The sequence below is a fragment of the Coenobita brevimanus genome, chromosome 39 (genome assembly GCF_032717465.1).
Source record: "Coenobita brevimanus isolate Jiangsu-jjx chromosome 39, ASM3271746v2, whole genome shotgun sequence".
Taxonomy (NCBI): Eukaryota; Metazoa; Arthropoda; class Malacostraca; order Decapoda; family Coenobitidae; genus Coenobita; species Coenobita brevimanus.
Window position 1 is genome coordinate 27,314,068 of NC_136992.1, and position 23,146 is coordinate 27,337,213.

General features: G+C 43.4%; 1 protein-coding gene across 1 annotated transcript in view; it reads right to left on the bottom strand.

The window, feature by feature from the left end:
• Window positions 1-5,150: 5,150 nt before the first annotated feature.
• smg (sterile alpha motif domain containing protein 4 smaug) overlaps window positions 5,151-23,146 on the bottom strand; it is a 57,641-nt gene continuing 39,645 nt past the window's right edge. The window contains exons 8-14 of the mRNA XM_080270115.1: window positions 20,622-20,818; window positions 16,955-17,079; window positions 16,613-16,864; window positions 16,470-16,555; window positions 14,182-14,377; window positions 11,477-11,789; window positions 5,151-5,545 (exon numbers count right to left, since the gene is read on the bottom strand). Coding sequence (XP_080126241.1) covers window positions 5,228-5,545; window positions 11,477-11,789; window positions 14,182-14,377; window positions 16,470-16,555; window positions 16,613-16,864; window positions 16,955-17,079; window positions 20,622-20,818 — 1,487 coding nt within the window. The 3' untranslated portion in view covers window positions 5,151-5,227. The remainder of the gene's footprint in view (window positions 5,546-11,476; window positions 11,790-14,181; window positions 14,378-16,469; window positions 16,556-16,612; window positions 16,865-16,954; window positions 17,080-20,621; window positions 20,819-23,146) is intronic.

The window sequence follows — 23,146 nt, forward strand, 5'->3', positions numbered from 1 at the left end:
TAAAATATTAGTTACACAATTACAATATTTTACTCATCATCATCATCATCAGCAGCAGCAGCACCAGCAGCAGTAGCGGCATGAACCTTTACTTTCTCATTTAACATTTAACCTGTTAACTGCTCTATACAGCCTGGGTTGTTCCGAGTGCGACTGCTCAATACAGCCCTGGCTGCGCAGGTGAATTTCGAATATAGTGCCATGGTGACCATGGCTGACCCATGCAAGCATGTTTGAGCCTTCAAAACCGAAACCGAAACCAAAAGAGAAAACGAAAACCATACATTTCAATAGGGAATCTGACACTTCAATGTTCATCCATGGTTTTACCAAGGTAAATATTGAGCTAATATTTTGTTACTACATACTTTGGCATGTGTTCTCTCAATTCCTATGACAAAATCTGGCCTTTGGGAAATTTCACTTTTACCCCTATGTCTGCGCACTACGGACACCTCCAAAAAACCGCCATGCGCAGTTAACGGGTTAAGAAAGGAAAATCAAGAGAACTGAGAAAGTTCTACACAGTCCTTGTACTTCCTGTGAATACAAATCACAGTTGTGAAAGGAAACTGATAATATTTTTGCTTATGAATCTGGGCTGCTGTCATAGTGGTAGCACAGTAATAAATCATTCTGCAACACACACACAAACACACAAACACACCGACTAAAACCGACAAAAATGAGCGCCTGCAAGTCATGTCTATTGCTATTGGTCGCAAGTCATTATTATATCAGGAGTACAGTAATTCCTAACTTAACACTGAAGATGTCAGAGGTGAAGGAGTAAGGCATGTAGGAGGGCTGCTAGGCCTTAGGGAATGGATTATCAAGCCTATGCCCAGAATAAGACATACTAAAAAGGTATTCCTACAAACTACTGTGTTTTGACAATTGCCATAACCCCTTCAATCCAATGAAGTATTTCTTATGTGTTCTTGCTCTCACCAGACAATTTTATTCAGAGGATACTTTTCTTTAACCTGTGGGATTAGATACGGCCTCCATTAACGCTACAGACTGCAAGAGACTTTCCATTAACTGAATCAAATCATCCAACAGCAGCAAGAAGAGGCTAAAAATTATATCATTCCAGGGTAGAGGGGGTTTTGTTCCAGCAAGACAGGTTACCATCCCAAGTATTCTAACTCATACTGATGGCTAATTTGTATTTGTATACATTTGTGTTAAGCTACAGAATGTGGTGAATGTTTTTGGCATATCCAATAGAGCCAGGATTCCAGGGGCTTGAATGATGAGTGAATGGAAGCATGACCCATTGGACTGGTCAAATTTGGGCTTTCTGGACATTGCTACTCCTCACCCTGCCCTAGGATGGGAAAGGAGGTCCATATGATGAAAGATGATGATGATATTTCATGTTCCTGTCGTTACAGTCATGGCTGCAAGGTTGTCTGGATGCTGCAACTGGGTATACTTGTATGCCTCAAATGCTGAAAGTCTATAAGCAACTGAAAAAATTATATATACTGAGAGAAATGCTTATGTAAAACATATTAACCCCAAACACTACCTGTTCAGTGATGACCAATTGTGTGTTATGTGAAAAGTGTTCCTATGATGATTAACACCTGTACTGTGAAAAATGTTTGGTGTTAGGCCCATCTGGAAATGAATCAAGCAGACTGTGGGAAACTTCCCATTTCAACTGGGCACTCCCAGATATCTTTTGTTAAGGTTACATTGAAAGATTTTCTGTGTTGTGAAAGTGAGGTGCCTGAGGTGTGTTGCAGTGTAAGGGGTTGGATTACAGTGAGAGCATTGTGATTTGTTGATGAGTTATACTTTGTGTTCAGTGGTAGTGTTAAGTAAGGAATCACTGTATGCAAAGGAAGGCAGCTTGCTGAGGCTCTTCAAAAATATGCAGGAGGGAGACGTGATATGTGGCTCATGTTGTTATATGCACAATCCTTTGAATCCAGGTGATGCTGTTTCTGGTTCATTCTGTTGTTGCCAGACAAGATTATGCAGTTTAGGATAGACTCTCTGACCTGGAGGGGTTAGATACAGTCTCAGTAAACCCCTTCAATATGGGAGGCCTTTCCTAAGTTGAAAAAAATCATTTGGTAGCAGCATGGAAAGCTTAAAAGATCGTCACCTACATAAATGAGTCAATGCTCAACACTCAGTGAGTATCCTTTTCAGCCAAGACTTAATTTCTACTTTATTCTTGCTGTCACCAAACTTTCGATGGACTTCTGGTACTGAATGTATACAATAAATGTAGGCAATGTCTAACCCCTCCAGTTCAGAAAGTCTACTCTATGATGAACAAAATGGTCTGGAAACAATAGGAATAAAACAGAAAATCCATCATTGCACTGAAGTGGTTTGCTTATACAGGCCTGGGATATATTTTATTTCTTGCCATTTCCTGACAATTTAGTCAACTTAGGACAGACTCTTTGAAATGAAGGGGGAAGATATGGCACACTTCCTCTGTTTAAGATCCGTAACTTGTTTCAGCTCAGTTGATGGCCTAGTGTACTCATACTGGAGCGCTGATTCTACTAACAAGCAAGTAAACTAATTCTGTCTTAATAAGCAATGGTCATCAAATTTACTGCAAACATTACATAATATTATAGATGTGTGTGGCTCAGTTCCCTCAGACAAGAACAAACTGACTACAGTGGTCAAGTGGCTAGAAAAGTGATCTGTTGTCTCAAATGCTGCAAATCTGATCCCAGGGCGGAGCAAGAAACAGTGTGATTATTTAAATTTCGTTAAAACAGGCGTTTACTGACCTTACACAATGTACATTGATGTCATTATATATGTATGTATATATATATATATATATATATATATATATATATATATATATATATATGCACACAGCCTTAATGAACCCCATCAATGCAGGAAGTCTTTCCTAAGCTGAATACAATCATAATATGGTAGATGGATGAGTAAACTAAAAAAGGCATCAGCTGGATTCAAGAGGTTAATAATGTTTCAGTTTTAACTGTAATGCGAGTGAGTCCCTGTCATTTCTGTGGCTGAATGTCACATTTTGGGTGGCACAGGAGGCTTCAGAGCACCTCTTCCTTAGCAATTTCTTTTGCATAATACACCCTGAAATTCTCTTGTTATGTTACTTATGTAGTTTAATAGCAATATAGTTTGCATCATTTACACACAAGAGGACAGAAATGCAATATGCAGAATAAAGCACATAAGAGGTATTGCAAATTCTCCAGAATCACTTAGAATATGACCCTCAGACTGACTACTATGTGACTATTGTACTGTGAGTTTGTTCTAACCTGATGAAAATCCCTAATCCCTTCCAGCTCAGATCTTGGCCAAATGCAGTCAGACTGGAGGGTTGATTTGACTAGTAACCAAGAACAATCATTCCTCCCTCACAACAAGGGTTCACTGATATTTCATGCAACCATGACTTAGTATTCAAGTTGAGGAAGTGGCCCAGTTACATCAGGTGAAAACAAACCAACTACACGAGGGTTAGACTGAACTTGCTTTTCTGTGGCAGATACCACTTTCTTCTGGGGTGGAAGCTCTTGTCTTAATGGGTTTTGCCAAGTCAGTCAGCCTGTATGTGGCACTATTGCACTACCTCAGCATTAATGCTTATAAACATTTTCTATAAATAACTCTCCAAGTTATAATATCTCAACCATATAATTCTTCTAGTAAAGCACAAACTTTTAAGCTAATAATTTAAGAGAACACAGTTTTCCAGCATGAAAACTCATGAAATACAGAATCTCATCAATATACCTATATGTACAGGTATTATCAAATAGCCTATACAGTAATCTAGAAAATCAATTTTTCAGATAAATCATTTGGGCACCAGACCCGATGCTAATTAAATACATCTAGTGGAAATAAATCGATCATAATCCCCCATACAAACCTGAAGTCTGTCAGTTCTCCCTGGGGTTTTCATATTCCTGTATAATTCGTGTATAATTCAGGTTCATACCAGGCTCAGTCCAGCAGAGCAGTGTAAGTGTTCAGGGTGTGAAATGACAGTCACGTAAGTGCCTTTTGTGTCAACTCTTCCAAAGGCAACTCAATATTGGTGGCAACTTTCCCCTACCAACTTGACCTTGGCAGTAATTTTCTTGTGATTTCTGGCAGCTTTTCCCAGGCAACTTGATTTTGGTGGTGCCTTTCCCTCCCCCTAGTGCATTTTGATTTGGCGGTAGCTTTTTTGCAAGGAGCTGATTTCTGTGGGCAATTTTTATATAAGTTCCTAGCAACTTTTCCCTACCAACTCAACTATGGTAGATATTTTCCAGATGACCAACTGTGAACACCCATGTGGCTTTATATCTTTAACCACTTGACTGGGCGATACAATTTTTCTCTTTCTTGGTGTAATCCGATTTTTTTTTTTCCCCTCACTCTGATAAGGCTGCTCATAGTCTAAAGGGTTTTTATTTAGAATTAATCTAAATCTCTAGTAGAAAAAAAAAAAAAAGTCTCATCTAAACTCAATGAAACTATCAGATGCAGCTGAAGAAGTAGGCAACAAGTTGCTGGGATTGTCAGCAAAATAAAGATGCCCAGAAAAATTGGCAAAAAACACATTGTGTGACACCATCTTAACTCTCTCTCTGGTTGTGCAATGTAGTTGGTTCACCTTAATGTTGTGCAATGTAGTTCGTACACTTTAACCAGAGGGATTTTTGCCCTTTTGCAGCATATTTCCTGTAGCTCTGTAACAGAATAAAATAACACTATGTCTCTACATCCTTTCTATACCACTTCTTTCTGACCAGTACAATGTTCTTATGTCAATCTCCTATTACAAGTTTTAATATTCAAAATGGAAAGATGTAAATTTTAGGCCATTAAAATGAAAAATGTTATATTTAAAGTGCATCTACACTACACAAGGCTCAGCCCAGTGTGTGCTCGGTGATGAAGAAACAAAGAAACTGCAAACGATCTATTATGCTGTCGGCTGGATTTTTTGGAGGGGAATGGCTAAGGGGACAGATATGTTGTTGTCGCAGGTGTGGCGGTATAGATGCAGGTCAAGTGAAGACACCTCACCAAGGTAAAACCTAACACAACTCTCTAGGCTCAGTGAATTAGAAGCTGGCAAAAGAATGTCATCAAGACAGAGTTACCCCAGAAAAGCTGACATGAAAATGCTCATGTGACAACACTTCAACCATCAGTTGGGTAGTAATATCTTAAGCATGTCTACACTACATTAGGCTCAGCCCAGTGCATGTTCAGTCACAGAGAGACAGAGAGACTCTAGGCGGTCTGTGATGTCGTTATCGGCTGGATCAGGGGAGGCAGAGGATGGGGGGGCAGACATGTTGTTGTGGTAAGAGTGGGGGTATTGGTGTGGGTCCAGTGAAGACACACCACCACCAAGGACTCCAGCCCCTGTACTACTCCCTGGGATGCGCAGATCAGGGCCCAGGGATGATGACGAGGGAGGGTGGGGGCGGGTGTGGGCGGTGAGGGGTAACTGGTGTGGACGCGAGGGAGCCGAGCGGGTGCGCTGAAGTGTGATGTGTGGACGCAGCTGCATGAGGAAGACATGAGCAGTTAGCTTTCATCATAAATATCACTGTCATAATCATCATCATCATCATCATCATCAATCTGATCTTTTTCTAATCTCAAGATGGATACTATAGGGGCCATTTGCAGTACTAAGTACAGTGCTGTTGTTTGGCAACTTCGGTCTGTCCGAGCAGACCCATCAACCACAGGCAAGCAAACGCCCCTCCATCTCATGCAGTGAAGTGATGTTCCCTTATGATGGCCAGCACCTTGCCACTATAAGGCACGGTGAAGAGTGTGAAGATTTAGTTCCTGAATGGTATTTATTTGCGTCTCTCCATACAGTTAACAGGGACACCATGGTAGGCTCCACATCACCCCATTATCTAGTTATATAGTTATCACCCACCACTGTAAATGGTTTCCTGCATTACAGGCAGCCATTAGGCTTCTTGCACATAACTGAGCCACCTAAAGTAGAAAGAAAAGCAATACAAAGTGACAGGAAGGATGAAAGTAATAGGAAGTGAGGATACAGTAAACAAACCAACAATTATACACATAAATAGAAGGATCATCATCATCGCCATCAATGGCTTTTTATTTTTTCCCAATATAGAGTGAGGTAGAATCCATTAAATAAATCAGTAGGCCAACCACAAATTACACACATAAAAGAAAGGTGATAATGCACTATTCTACTGTTTTCAAGCATGATGAAGATCCCAAGCCTCAAGGATGTAGCCATATATAAACCATCTCTACAAATGTTAAGTCCCCTGCCATTAGGCACCCCTCTGTCCATCTCCTACCACTCATGCCCATATACCTCTCCAACTTTTTCCAACACAACATTTCGCTGAGTTTAGGTTAAAGCTCTCATAATTAAAGGGTTAGAAATATTATATACCAACCCTTTTAATGCAATGGGTCAATTTTTCTTCAACTAGACAACTATATTTCGTTTAAATGTGACTTCTCTCTAATGAAGGGGTCACACACAATATCCAGTCCCTTCAGTCTTACATATCTATCTAAAGTCAAAGATGGCAGGTAACTGTGGCCACGTATCAACCACCTTCAAGCTATCTACCCTCCAACTCACAGTCCCTCTCTTGTACACCTCTCCATCCATCTCGTCACCTCATCCTTGATCTTCCACTTTCCCTTCCTATTTCAGCTCACTCATATAGACTCACCTAGTCAATATAGCACTTTCTATTCTCTCCATATAGCCAAACTTTCTCAACGTACCTCCTTTAATGCTTTTCAGCATATCTACAATATATCAACACCACAACGCTCCTTCACTGCCTCATTTGTCTTTCTCTCCATGTTAACTCCACATAACATACAACAAAAATTACACCATGCTTCCTATTAAGAATCTCTGTACTGGGGTTAGCCAATGTACAACTGATGTTTTCTATGGACTGGAAGTTAAACCAAGTACAGCAGCAGCTAATTATTTCCCAACAGTTGCTGGAAGCTGTTGGGAAAAAAAGAAATATAGGACGTGTAATAAGATTTGTTTGTGGTAGGTGGGGGCGCTCACCATCCACTCACTCAATGTAGTGCTGCTTTGGGTGTCTGCCCTTTCCTCTCTCCCTTCCTTCCTTCTCTGTCTTTCTTCCCTTCAATCTTTCCTCTTCCTTCTGCCTACTGGTGACTTTACACTCCCTCTTCTGTCTTTCTTTCCATCATTCTCTCCCCTTCCTTCTGCCTGTGGGTGACTCTACATTGAGTGAAAAGCCAAATGGTTTCCTGTACACCAGGAAACCATTTACAACACTGGGTGGTAACCATAAAACCAAATTATGGCACCTGGTGGTTTAGTGGGTACGGTATTAAGGTGCTCCAATCGGACTGAGCCGATGCAGATTTATATCCAAGGGGTGGTTGGGGTTTATTGCTCATGTAATGCCACTCAGGGATGAGTGAGGCTGGTCACTCTAATCTTGAATGCCAGGACCAACTTGCCTAGCCCTGGGCTCCTATGCTCCTCATGGGGCAACATAGGATTGGATGATGGATGGATGGAGCAATAAGATTTGTAACAAAGTGGGATATCAGCATGGAGTAAGACTCTACAGTTACTCAGAAGAAAGATCACCAAGTAACTGTACTTGTGGCTCAATGTTTCCTGCCTATGAATGATGATTGTGTAGATAACTACTAAGCTTGCAGCCACATTTCACTCTCATGGTGTACATCCCATGGATATGGGTAGCCTTCAAGCTACTGCTACTTAACTCCATATACTCCCTTCAAATAACTTATTTCCACTCCTCTAACCCATGACTTGTGTCATCTACTCACTTAATGCAGGGTTATCCTTACAAGACTCTAGGATAAATGACAAGTCAATGGTTTCCTTTAAACCAGGACCATTTATGACACTGGGTGGTAACTGCAATGATCAAACCCACAAGTTCCCTACATATAAGGAAAGTAAGAAAATGGGTCAGCAGAGGATTAGTGACCTGCCCTGTAAAATCTATCTATCTATCTATTGCCAGACGCCTCAATCCCGTTTGGGGTGGCCACAAACAAATCGCCTCCAAGTCGCCCTGTCCCCTGCCATTTCACTGCCCTGCTCCCCACTCACACCCCCCTCTCTCATATACCTCTCCACCCCATCCCTCCATCTCATCCTCGGCCTCCCCCTCCCTCTTCCCCCCTCCACCTCACTCACATACACTCTCTTCGTCAGTCTTTCACCCTCCATCCTCTCCACATGGCCAAACCACCTCAGTGTGTTCCTCATAACGCTTCCTATCACATCCACATCCACACCACAACGCTCCTTTATATCCTCATTCGTAAGCCTGTCTCTCCACATGACTCCACAGGCTCCTCTTAAATAACTCATTTCCACTGCTCTCAGTCTTGACTTGTGTCCTTCCAACAATGTCCAAGCTTCACTTCCATACGTTAGAGTTGGTATCACAATACTGTCCTGTAGTAACTTTTTCACTTCCATGCTCACTTCCCTGTTTCTTATCACTGCTTTCAAAGAACCAGCAACCTTTCTTCCCTGCTGTACTCTTTCAAGCACTTCACCCTCCAAACCTCCATCCTTACTCATCACACTACCCAAGTACTTAAACGTACTCACATTTTCCAATTCCTCACCATCCAACCTCGCTGTACATTCACTAACTTCACCTCTCTCAAAGACCATCACTTTACTCTTCCCTACATTCACCTTTAGATTCTGTTTCTTACACACTCCCTCAAACTCATCCACCAAGCCTTGCAGCTCCCCTTCGTCTTCACTCAACAACACAGTATCATCTGCAAACAACAGTACATGGAGTTTCCAAACACTATCCTCTCTCACCAGGGCCACTCCAACATCCACTACCCTACCTTGTATCTCTTTTATTACCCCATCCATGTACAGATTGAACAACCATGGAGACATGACATCCCTGTTTCAACCCAACTTTCAAAGAGAAAAATTCACTTAGTTCACCATCCACACGCACTGCAGCCTTCGCACCATCGTACATACTCTTCACAGCATTCAACAACTTCCCATCTACTCCATATATTCTTAACACTTTCCACAATCCTTGTCTATCCACCCTGTCATATGCTTTCTCCAAATCCATGAAAGCCGCATACAACTTCTTTCCCTTCTCTAGAAACTTTTCCACTAAAGATCTAAGAATGAATATCTGATCTACACAACCTCTTCCCTTCCTAAAGCCTCCCTGTTCTTCTCCAACTAATTTCTCTGTTCTTTCTCTAACTCTGTCTATAAGTATCCTAACATACACTTTTCCTATTATACTAAGAAGACAAATGCCCCTGTGATTACCACACACTTCTTTTTCCCCTTTTCCTTTGTACAAGGGAATAATTATACCTGACTTCCAATCCTCCGGGACTCTACTTTCCTCCCAGGCCAATCTGCACATCTTCCACATCCATTCTACTACTATTTCTCCCCCATGTTTCAGCATTTCACCACACACTCCATCAATTCCTGGGGCTTTCCCCGATTTAACTTTCTTCATTGCTTCCACAATTTCTATCCTACTGATTTCTTCCTGTCTTCTCAACTCCCTCCTTCTCCCTACCATTCCCCAGCCACTTATACTCGCAATACTTCCATCCTCTACGTTCAACAATTCCTTAAAGTGTTCTCTCCATCTGCTCACTTTCTCTCCCTTCTCCACCAGTAATCTACCATTTTTATCTTTCACTCCCCTGCTAACTTCACGTCCACCCTGTCTTACTCTTTTCACTTCTCTCCAGAACATTTTCTTACTGTCCCTCCACTTTACACTCAAATTCCTTCCAAATTCCTCATCCACTCTCTTCTTACTCTCTCTTACTAATCTTTTCACCTCTCTCTTTTTTCCACATATAACTCTCTCTTCCGCCTCTCAACTTCTTCCACGCCCCTATTTCTCATCCATTCATTGTATGCTTTCTTCTTTTGTGCCACAGCCTGTTTCACCTCTTCAGTCCACCACGCTGTTCCTTGCACCCCCCTCCATCTTCTCTTCCTTCCACACACCACATCACATGCTGCACATATTTCTTCTGTAAATATCTTACACACACCTTCCACGTCTCCCATCTGCTCCAATTCATATTTGCCCAATCGTTCCTCCACTTCTCTCTTATACTCTGCCTTTTTCTCATCCTCTTGTAACCTTTCCACTCTCCTTGCAACTACTCCTTCCTCTCGTCTTTCCCTTCTTCTATTCCTCCATCTTACTTGCATTCTAATTCTGGCCACCACCAAGTAGTGGTCAGAAAGTCCACTTCCCCAGCCTCTATACACTCTTGCATCCTTTACACATCTTCGCATCCTTTCATCCACACACACATAATCAATCATTGCCTTCCTTTCATTCAGTTCACCACCCACCCTTCTCATCACTCGCCATGTATACCTGTGGATCATTTTATGCCTGCAGAAGGTATTGGCTATCACCAACCCCCTCCCAGCACAAATGTCCACTAATGCACTCCCATTCTCATCTATCTCAGCAGGCACACCCCACTCACCAACTATTCCATCCACCTTCACATTCCCAACTTTACCATTCATATCACCAATCAAAAACACTCTCTCATTCCTTCCAAACTTTTCCATGCACACTTCCACATTTGTCCAGAACTCTTCTCTCACTCTTCTAGCACGATCTTGCGTTGGCGCATACACACACACAATCGCCCACATTTGTATTCCAACTTTCAACTTTACCCACACAATCCTTGACCCAACTGATCCATACTGTCTTATGCTCCTCTTCCATCTTTTACTCACAACTATACATACTCCTTCCTTTGCCCTCTCATTCTCACCTACTCCTGCACATATACCCCATCCATACTCCCATTCTCTCACACTTTCTCCTCTCCATTTTGTTTCAGTTATTCCACATACATCCACTTTCGCACCCTCAAGCACCTGGACAATTTCTCTCTCTTTCACCTCATCATTTGCTCCTCTTACATTCCATGTACTCATTACCAAGTCCTTTGTCCGGTCCTGGGTCGTCATCGTTTGGTCTGTCCTTGTCCGAGGCTTCTTGTTTGTTTTTTTAGTTAGTTGTTTTCCGGGGAGGGGCACTAACCCTCCGCCAACCCTTTTAGTCGCCTTTTACGACAAGCAGGGATACTGGGGGAGCATTCTTGAAAACCCCCCTACCCCCAGGGGGGGTATACAAATGAAAAACTCCTTCAGTACAATATCATGACTATATTACTCTTGTTATTAGTGCTGGAGATCAATTCCTTCATATAGTGGCACCGATATAACCAGGCGGTTATACAAATATCCCTCAAATTCCTCTTTATTCGCTAAAACAAGGCCGGTGGACTACAGGAAAAGGGCAACTTTAGCAAGCAGTCCACTGAGTTCACAACCAAATAAGCCTGTACCATTCACGAACAACAATTAGGACTATTTCATTCTGAAACCAACCTCGGATGGTGTCTCTTGCAGTGAGGGTCGCTTGGCCAGGAACTGTTGTGGTGACAGCAGGCCAGGCACCCCCAAGGAGGGCAGACCTGGCAGGCTGTTGCGGGGACTCATCAGGCCCCCCAGATTCACAGTGGGGGGGAGGGGAAAGAGCGGGTGGGGCTGGGGTGGGGGGAAGCCTTTAGCCAGCAGGCCAGGTGGAAGGGGATTGTTGTGCCTCTGATTACTTCCACCCCCACCCCCTCCTCCACCTCGACCTCCAGACCTAAATGACCCTCCCAGAAACCCACCATCACCACTCAGCTGTTGACTCCACCTGAAAAACATGGAAGGATTACTATTCAATTTTTACACTAACTTGAATACAATTTGAGTCCTCCTCTTCTTAATTCATCTGTACAAGATCAGAAGATTAATACCAGACATGATGCTGGTCATGATGAAGTGGTACGGAAAGGATATACAGCCACAGAACTATCCTTTTCTGCCACGTGAAATATGCCGCAAAATGACAAAAACCTGGGCCAAGTTAACATGAAAGAACTGCAGGTGGAACTTTTCATACAGCCTACAGATTACTGTGAGGAACATTTCATATACTGGTATGGATTACTGTGAGACTTTTCATGTATGTGAGGAACATTTCATATACCAGTATGGATTACTGTGAGAGACTTTTCATGTATGATCTATGGTGAGACAATTTCTATATATGTGAAGTCAACCTCACATAGCCTACGTTTGAACTGAAGGCCACGTCAGTCTCCATGCCAAAAACTGGGCTGCAGGGGTACTCGGCGTTCCCCAAGCCAAAATGGCCAGCACCCTATCGGTGACCTCAAATGACCTACATCTGAATTTTGACCTGCCTAAAACCATCCTTGGGTCACCCTGATTCAGAATATATATGGGTCTGGGGGCCTCTGGCCCTTGGTTTGGGCATGACTGAAGAACAAATAAACACACAAACAAACAAACAACATGCCTCTTTTATATATAGACGAATTACCTGGGAGGAACAGGACTGCCTGTATTTGGCCAGAGAAAATATGGCATTGTCATACATGAAATATGTGTAGGTGCAGCAAAAACTTCAATCAAAATAACACCATGCTTCTTCAACAGGAAACATTATACTAAGGATGGCTACTATACAGCGTATGCTTTCTACGGGCTGGAAAGTTCATCACCAAAAATCAGGTAATCATTTTTTAACAGATTCTGGTAACACCTGGAAGAAAATAATCTAAGATATGTGATGACTTGTAATGTATGAAAGTCCCAGCTTGGGCTGGGATTCTTGCTGCATTGATGTTGTGATAAGGAGGGGTAGATTGAGATGGTTTGGTTATGTTAAGAGGGTGGAGGATGACAACTGGGTGCAGTAGGTGAGAAGTGCGAATGTTAGGGGTAAGGTTGCAAGAGGCAGACCAAAAAAGACCAGGGAAAAAGTCATACAGTGTGACCTCTGGGATATGGGACTGAACAGGGAGGCTGCCAGAGATCTAACAACATGGAGAGCTGTCATTAGATGGCCAAGACCAATGATGCAAGCATACTGGAGCCTTTATAAACGATACAAACTATCTATTCTATCTATCGCCAGACGCCTCAATCCCGTTTGGGGTGGCCACAAACAAATCGCCTCCACATTGCCCTGTCCCCCATCATTTCACTGCCCTGCTCCCAACTCACACCCCCCTCTCTCATATACCTCTCCACCCCATCCCTCCATCTCATCCTCGGCTTCCCCCTCCCTCTCCCCCCCTCCACCTCACTCACATACACTCTCTTCGTCAGTCTTTCACCTTCCATCCTCTCCACATGGCCAAACCACCTCAGTGTATTCCTCCTAAAGCTTCCTATCACATCCACATCCACATCCACACCACAACGCTCCTTTATATCCCCATTTGTCAGCCTGTCTCTCCATGTGACTCCACAGGCTCCTCTTAAATAACTCATTTCCACTGCTCTCACTCTTGACTTGTGCCCTTCCAACAACGTCCAAGCTTCACTTCCATATGTTAAACTAATGGCCAATATTCCTATGCTGAGGGAGGATAGATATCTTTCTCTCTCCACAGGGGCTTTAGGGCAGATATGGCAGATATACTCAAAATGCAAATTAAATGCAATGAAACAGTAAGGAATCTTTTGCCCTACACAGTAGCTCCTCATGCTCAACCACAACTCCTCCCTCCTCATTTCCCTGCTCCTATAACCAGACGTAAGATCCCTAACCTCTTTCAGTTCTAATTAATGACGAAGGGGAGTCAAACTGGATGGCCTTTTTTTACTAGTACAGTATCTAGAAAGATTCATTTCCACCTCATAACTTAGGCTCATCAAATTTCATGCAACCATAACTCAGTACTTTATTAGATGGGAATGGCCCAGCTATTAGGTGAAAACAAATGAACCATATCCTTTCATTTTAAAATGGTCTAAAAATACAGCTTCTCCATTTTGAATGTTAGCTGTATAATTAGAGTAATGCCTGTCACAAAGAAAGGCTATGGAGAGGATGACGAGCTATAGTATCATTTTTTCCCACCACTGAACTGTGTAAAATATGGTGTAAAAGCATGAAAATTTGGGCATATTCCAAGTGACTTTGACTTTGAAAACTTCATAACACCTCTTCCTCACTGCCTGATTCTGCATATTACTCCTTAATATCAGTTGTCTGTCCCTGCTGGCCTCACCTGCGTCCGTGACGTCCATCCTTGGTCCTAGGGGGCAGGGGTCTTGCCACACGGAGAACCTGATGTCTCCATGAGGTAAGGCGCCGTGCGTGTGTGGCTGTGAACGCCTCATGCCCAAGACAACGCTCCACCAGACCCAGGAACCCACTCACGCATTCCTCCTCTGCACGAACACTCACCAGCAGCTGTGTACAGACTGCACACAAGAGGAGGAGGTAACATTAATGTATTTACAAACAGTTTCATACACACTGCAAACAAGAACTGCATGCACACACACACACACACACACACACAACAAACTTAGGGAATCAGAGGAATACAAAGAAATATGGATTAAAAAGTACCTAACTCAAAAGAATGGGGATTACTAAATGAAGAGAGGGAAGGAGCAAAAAGAAAGAATGATGCAAGATCAGATGAAGAGTAGTAAATTTTTTTACAAAGTACTGTAGTAGCATTGCAAGTAAAAAAATGGCACATAAACTCCAGGGACTAAATAGAAGTCAAATGTCAAATATGTGAACAATATGGGTATGCTGATGTACTCATATGTAGATGGAATGGTATCTGAATTATTTGAGATAAAAAACTACATCATAGAAAATAAGCCTTATATTATCTGTCAAACAGACAAATAATACGAGTATGAGGCTCACATACCGGAACCACACCGTTCAACAGAGAGGAGACAATGCACTGTGCCAGGTGGGCACCAGGGCTCAAGCATATGCTCTTCACGCTTGGTGTAGGAGGGAAGTGTTGTGATTGATTTAGAGTACATGCTGTGCTTGAATAAGGGGGTTTAGTAACTGCCATGCTTGACTGCAATTACTGTAGTTAACAGCCAGCTAGACACGCAGGCTTGAGGTAATGGTGGTGCATATTAAACGCGGCATCGGAAAAGCTTCACTTTTGAGGCTGCAATTGTGAATTATGTATAATTTACACAGGTTACTGATATTTCAAACTGTTGCATGATGATGTCATGTATTATGAATCCACTGTTTAGAAGTGCGTGATTTAAGAGATTCCATTATATCTTACTCTAAGCCTGGCTCTTTCTTTCATCCCACTTCTCCATTACTAAGCTACCCTGGTTGCCCATCTGTTACCAGTATATCATAGTCATCACCATCATCCAGACATGTAATATAAACATTCTTGGTAAAAACTTGTGGGGAGAGAGAGTGAGAGAAAAAAATATATGGGTAACATTCAAGGTAGTATTCCAAGTAACTGATGAGATTTCACAGCACCTCTTCCTCAGTGACTTTTGGCCTAATGCAACTTAAAATCCTCTTGTGTGTCACTGATACAAACTATGTCAATACTAAAATTATATCAATAACACACAAAATAATATTAAGACATTTTAGCTTAAATAAACTGCTGAGGAAGAAGTCTGCTATGCCACCTACAATCTGAGCCTCAGTCTTATATTAACCGCTCTGAGGCATTTGGGCCCAAGGTTAGGGTAACGCAGTTCTGAAAATATAAAAGTTGATGACAGACCTACTACCCTGAGAGAAATACAATAATGAAAAAAAAAGGAAAACGTGGGTGCAGACACCATTAGGCACTTAGCTCCATAACTTTGGTCTTTGAGCATGTGGTGGGTTTATCACCCAATATCCTGGGATACAAGACAACTGCATCATGCAGGTTACCAGTTACCTTCCCTAGGTGTTACCCTAGGTGCTTATTTTGTCTAATAACCCATAAAGAGTGGCTGGACATCTCAGTCAAGTGACGCCAACTGCCTGGCACAACAGACCAGCAGCTTTGTTGTCAGCGACATTGACCCGTCAGCCACCAAAAGGCAAGGTGTAATAAATAAGCATTGCGACAAAATCGAATAATATCAAATGGTGTCATGCTTCGCCTTTAAGGAATCCTCATAGTGAAGCTGGCCATGGTGCAGCTGCTGCTTTCTATATACAGTACAGGAAGTTAAATCTAGTGCCAAAACCAGCTAATTACTTACAGCTACTGCAAACTGTTGGAGAAAAAAAAAAAAAAAAAAGTTTTGTGTAGTAACATCTGTGATTATGTGACAGTCTCAACTTGGATTCTGACTCTGGGTACTTGGGACACAATGTTTCCTGTCTGAGAGTAATGATTGTGTGGCTGCTTACCAAGCTTGAGGTCACACTTCACTCTCTTGGTAGTACCTCCTACGGTCAATTGTAGTCATTCATCTACTACCTAGCACAAGAACATATGGAGGAGGCACACCTTATGAGCACAAAGTTACCATGATAATTTAAAAACACATTATCACTCACCTTTACCCATGACACGCGTGAAAAGTGAGGGAAGATCCGAATCTGGGGTGTTTGCTCCCTCCCCTTCCATCTCACTCCTACCATCTCTCTCCCCTCCCCCTCCCCCTCCCCCTACCCCTCCCCCCCCTCCTCCTCCTCCGGGCTCTCCTCCATCCTCCCGCATGACCCCCTCCCTCTCCTCTCCCCTTAAGGAACAGGCGGAGGAGGAGGCAGAGGTGGAGAGGGACGAGGAGGAAGAGGAGGAGGAGGAGGAAGACGTGGAGGTGGTGGTAGTGGCGGTGGAGGAGGTGGACACAGGTGTGGTGGTGGTGGTGGTGGAGACTAGCGTTGGAGGGAAGGCAGTGGAAGACCCGGACGTGGAGGGAGAAATGGTGGAGGAGGAGGTGGAGGAGGAAGTAGAGGAGGAAGAGGAGGAGAATGGGAGGGAAGCTGTGGAAGATCCAGACACAGATGGAGAGATGGAGGAAGAAACAGGAGGTTGATCCTGTGGCGGTGTGGAAGGTGGAGGAGTGGAGACAGGTGGATCAGATGGTGGTGGAGGGAAGGGGGTGAGGATGATGGATTTGAGTTCGTTGAGGCAAGACAGAAGGTGACCACCCGACACAACCTCCTGTGAAAAATAGACAAAGGGGAAATCTGGAAGTTCAGGATATAGGCAAAAATATCAAAATATTTCTCACACAATTAGTACTGTTAATTATCCATCCATCCATCATCCAATTGTACGCTGCCCCATGAGGAGCGTAGGAGCCCAGGGCTAGGCAGTTGGTCCTGACATTTAAGATGAGAGTGTCCAACCTCACTCATCCCTGAGTGGCACTACGTGAGCAATAAACCCCAATCACCCCTTGGATATAAACCTTCACTGGCTCAATCCAATTGGAGCACAATAATTACCCACTAAACCACCAGGTGCCAAAATCTGGTTATATGGTTACCACCCAGCATAGTCACTCTGTGTAGAGTCACCCACAGGCAAAAGGAAGAGGAAAGCATGAAGGAATGAAACACAGAAGAGGAAGTGTAAAGTCACCCACAGGCACAAAGATGAGGAAAGAATGAAGTGAAGGAAAGAAAGACAGAAGATGGAAGGAAAGAAGGATGGAGGAGAGGACAGGGCAGACACCCGAGAGCAGCACTACATTGAGTGAGTGGATGGTGAGTGCCCCCACCTATTATTATTATTATTATTATTATAGCGGTAGGTGGGGGCACTCACCATCCACTCACTTGATGTAGTGCTGCTCCCAGGTGTCTGCCCTTTCCTCTCCTCCATCCTTCTTTCCATCCATCCTCTTCTGTCTTTCTTTCCTTCATTCTTTCCTCTTTCTTCTGCCTGCGGGTGACTTTACACTCCCTCTTGTGTCTTTCTTTCCTTCATTCTTTCCTCTTCCTTCTGCCTGTGGGTGACTCTACACTGAGTGACAAGCCAAATGGTTTCCTGTACACCAGGAAACCATTTATTACGCTGGGTGGTAACCATATAACCAAATTTTGGCTCCTGGTGGTTTAGTGGGTAATAAAGGTGCTCCAATCGGATTGAGCCAGTGAAGGTTTATATCCAATGAATGGTTGGGGTTTATTGCTCACGTAATGCCACTCAGGGATGAGTGAGGCTGGTCACTGTCATCTTAAATGCCAGGACCAACTTTCCTAGCCCCGGGCTCCTACGCTCCTCATGGGGAAACGTAGGATTAGATGATGGATGGATTTTTATTATTATTATTATTATTATTACAGGTATTATCATCATCACCACCATGACGATCACGACAACAACAACGATGATGATGATAATGAAGAAATTTGTGAGTTAATAGTGTCTAACAAACGTGAGTATTTTTTAAACAAGAACTGAAAATGATGATGATGATGAAATCTATGTTTCAAGGAAGTGTTCTAATACAGTATATTAAAACCAATTTTTACAACACACTGCAAATTAATCATTAACTGTCAACATTCATGCCAGACCAGGGATACAGAAAGTCATAGCTATAAGACATGTGTTCCAACATATACAATAAAAAATAATAATACTATAGTTGCGGTGCACAACTCTGAGGTTGTCAGTATTGTATCCTGACAACCTACCCAACAACTGTGCCTCCAACTTCGTATCATATTAAACATGAATCATATTATTATACACACATATATTATACATGAATCACGTGCGTATCATATTATACACGAAATCGGAAGCACAGTTGACAGGTAGGTTGCCAGGGTATGATAATGACAACTTCAGAGTCATGCGCCGCGACTATAGCAATATAAACTCGAGGAAACTGGCATACCAGCTTTATGGTTACCAGTTGCAGTGGAATTTAAAGAGGCAACTTTTTCTTATGTGTCCAACTGTGGGCAAGGGCTTCAGAAGCACACTTCTTAAAAAAATAATGATAATAATAAGAAAAAAAGTATGTCTTGTGCGGTGTCTGTGATACATGGGTGCATAAGATATGCAGTGGTATTAGAGGTAGACTGCGAGATAATCCTGATTTTATGTGTGCGGCGTGTCGGGGAGAGCATGCGGAGATTCCCAGGCATGAAAGGATTGAACTTGCTGTGTGTGGAAGAGTTTTGGTATATGGGAGACATGTTATGTGCTGGAGGTGGGGCTGGAGCTAGCTCTGTGGCTAGTGTGCAGAGTGGTTAGAAGAAGTTCAGGGAGCTGTTGCCTCTCGTGACACTGAAAGGGCTCTCCCTACATCCTAAGGGGATATTTGTATGCAGCATGTGTTAGGAGTGTAATGCTGTATGGTGGTGAGACCTGGGCAGTAAAGGAAGGGGATAATCACAGGCTCAAATGTACAAAAATGGCAATGATTAGTTGGATGTGCTGTGCGTCCCTGAATGCAAGGCCTAGGGGGGGCTAAGTTTACGATGGAAGAGTTAAGAGGTAGGATGGGACTGGAGTATATTGGTGTTGTGAAGAGAAGCGGTAGACTGAGATGGTATGGGCATGTGGAGGGGATTGGAGATGATAATCGGGTGCAGAAACTGAGAAGTGTTAATGTTGGGGGTAGGGTAGCAAGAGGGAGACCAAAAAAGACCTGGGATGAGGTCACTAAGCGTGGCCTCAGGGATAAGGGACTAAACATGGTAGCTGCCAGAGATTGAGCAGCATGGAGGGCCGCCATTAGGTGACCAAGGCCGATGCATGCAAGCATGTTGGAGCCTTCAAAAATGAAATGAAATGAAATGAAACGTCAGAGAAAGTGACTTATCCCCTTCATTACAACAAAAAATTTTTATTCCATATTTGCTACCACCAAAAATTTTATTCAACTCTGGAGAAACTTTTCCAAGTGGAGGCGTGTTAGACAGCCTTCATATATGTCTTCACTACTTGAGGCCTGTCCTATGTTTGGTAAACTTATCTAATCCTGTGTTACCCCATGAGGATCATAGGTGCCTGGGGCTAGGCATGTTGGTCCTGACATTTAAGGTGAAAGTGACCAGCCTCACACATCCCTGAGTGGCACTACGTAAGCAATATACCCCAACCATCCCTTGGATATAAACCTGTACAGGCTCAATCCGGTTGGAGTGCCTTAATTGCCCACTAAAGCACCAGACGCCATAATCTGGTTACACAGTTACCACCCAGCATTGTAAATGGTTTCCTGGTGTACAGGAAACCATATGGCTTGTCACTCACTGCAGAGTCACCCATACTGTAGACAGAACGAAGAGGAAAGAATGAAGGAAAGAAAGACAGAAGAGGAAGAAACAGAGGAAGAAAAAGAGGAAAGGGCAGTCACCCAAGAACAGCACTACATCAAGTGAGTGGATGGTGAGAGCCCCCACCTACAACTAATCATCAAATGGGTTAAAACAAAGACTTAATGAATTCTGTACAATAAGATGCAATAATCACTACCCCCCATCTCCCCACCAACCAGTCACAATCCACTTAGACTATATACAGTGTGACACTTATCCCCACCATTGCCTTTCACTCATCTTGTATTCATTTCATAGTACTTCACCTCACAGGATGTTAGCTTTCAACTGGTTATGGGCTGCAAGAAGGTGAATGGTGGAGGAAGCCAATACTGGTTTCCAGTGCACCCATCTTCTTCAATACCCTATTCAAAGCAATATTCTCCCTCCCTCCCCCTACACTTCTCTCTCAATTCTCACCTTTTCGATCTGCTGCAGCTGCCTGTGTCGGTCCTTCAGTTTCTGTATGGACAGCACAATTTTGTGTCGCGCTCCTTTTGTCACTCCCTGTGCCTCCAGTGTTGCCTCATCCAATGCTATCAGCTCATCGTAGGTCAAGTGGCAGAGCAGTGGTGCATATTTGTGTAGCCGCAGCGATTTTAGCCACAGTCCCACATCTGACCAGGCAAGATTGGGGTTAGCAGAGTGCTGAGGTAATGTTGACTGTGTCAGGATAATGGACAAAGCCAAGTGAGATGGGATTCAAAATGAGACAGGTGGCTGAGCAGATGTGTGTGTTTGTGTACAGTACATACAGCAATTTTAGCAGGGGTTCGGATTAGAGGTGTGGTTGAAACTATGGGGAGAATGGATAAATATCAATGAGATGAAATTCAAAATTATACATGGGGCAGGGTAGTGGTGCTTACTTGTGTATCCACTGTGATTTTAGCTATGGTCACACATCCAATGAGACAAGATTAGGTTAGAGGTGTGGCTGATGGATTGTGAAGAATGGAGTGAGATATGGCTCAAATTGTGAAATGAGGCAGAGGAGTATTGCACAACAATGTGTTTTTATCTTATTTCTGCTACCTATAAATGATTATATTAAGCTTAGGAATATTTCATGCTGGAGAGGGGTACCTTATCACAATGGCACTAACATAGCCAGGTAGCTCCACTGCCTGGTTATGCCAATGCCCTTGAACTCCTTCCCTGTTCCCTGAAAGGGATGGTGGACTGCAGGAGGGGGTTAACTTCAACTTGCTGTCTGCTGGGTTTGCATTCAGATGAACCTGGGTTTACACGACTTAGGAATGTTTTCTCATACTGAAGGAGATAAGGTTTATGGAAAACTGGGTTATGATTATGAGTACAATATTACAGTCGCAGTGTGTGAATCTGAAGGTGTAATCATCATACCTTGGCAATCTACCAGTCAACAGTACATCCGATTTTGTATCATATTATACACGAATCACTTTATTATACATGAATATATTAAACATGAATATTATTACAGTATACTGTCAAAGACGAGGGAGACGTGGCCATGTGCAGTTTGCCACAAGGGCGTGGGAAGTAATTCCATCTTGTGCGGTGTTTGTGATAAATGGGTGCATAAGAGATGTAGTGGTATCAGAGGTAGACTGCAAAATAATGCTGATTTTATATGTACAACGTGTCGGGGAGAGCAGGTGGAGATTGTCTGACGTGAAAGAATAGAACTTGCTGGAGAATCTCTTGAGTGTGTGGAAGAGTTTTGTTATTTGGGAGACATATTGTGTGCTGGAGGTGGGGCTGGAGCTAGCTCTGTGGCTAGGGTGAGAAGTGGTTGGAAGAAGTTCAGGGAGCTCTTGCCTCTCCTGACATTAAGAGGACTCTCCCTACGTGCTAAGGGGTCTTTGTATGCAGCATGTGTTAGGAGTGTAATGCTGTATGACAGTGAGACCTGGGCAGTGAAGGAGGAGGATATTCACCAGCTCAGACGTACAGAAATGACAATGATTAGGTGGATGTGTAGTGCGTCCCTGCGTCCAAGGTCTGGGGGGGGGGCTGGGTTCACGATGGAAGAGTTGAGAGGTAGGATGGGACTGGAGTGTATTGATGTTGTGATGAGGAGAGGTAGATTGAGATGGTTTGGACATGTGGAGAGGATGGGGGATGATAATTGGGTGAGGAAGGAGAGAAGTGTTAATACTGGGGGTGGGGTTATGAGGGGTAGACTGAGAAAGACATGGGACGAGGTCATTAAGTGTGACCTCAGAGTTAAGGGACTGAACAGGGAGGCTGCAATGGATCGTGCAGCATGGACAGCCGCCATTAGGTGACCAAGGCCGACGCATGCAAGCATGTTGGAGCCTTTAAAAACGAAACGAAAACGAAACGAACACGCACATATTATGCACAAATCACACCAGTATCATACACGATATCAGACGCACAGTTGACGGGGTAAGTTGCCAGGGCACGATAATGACACCATCAGACTCACACGCTCCGATTATCGTGAGATGTGGTTCAGAGTATGACAGCTGGTAGAGCAGTGGTGTATTGATGTTGCTGTTGTTGTTGTTATTGAGGGGAGGCAGTGGCTCAAATGGCAGAGGGGTGGCCTGCAGTTCTAACGGACTCAGGTTCAAATCCCCACTGGGACAGGGAACAGTTTATGGATCTGAATTTCATAAAATGTAGATTTTACTGATCTACCAGAAGACCCACCCACATGTTGCAAAGCACCCCTGATAATACCAATACACCAGTCCTGTATCAGACAGCCCTAGCATGTATTCAATATGGACGGAGGGTGTTAACGTCGAAGTGGTGACATGTGGAGATGTAGGAGTACTAGGTCATACCCTGGGGATAAACCCTGACGCGAATGCCCTGAGTTGGACACATTAAAGAAAAAAAAAAATCTTATTATGAAGCCAGGGGACTGCAGGCCAAAGCTGTCCTTCCGCAGTCCACCATTCTCCTTTTGGGGACAGAAAGGGAGATGA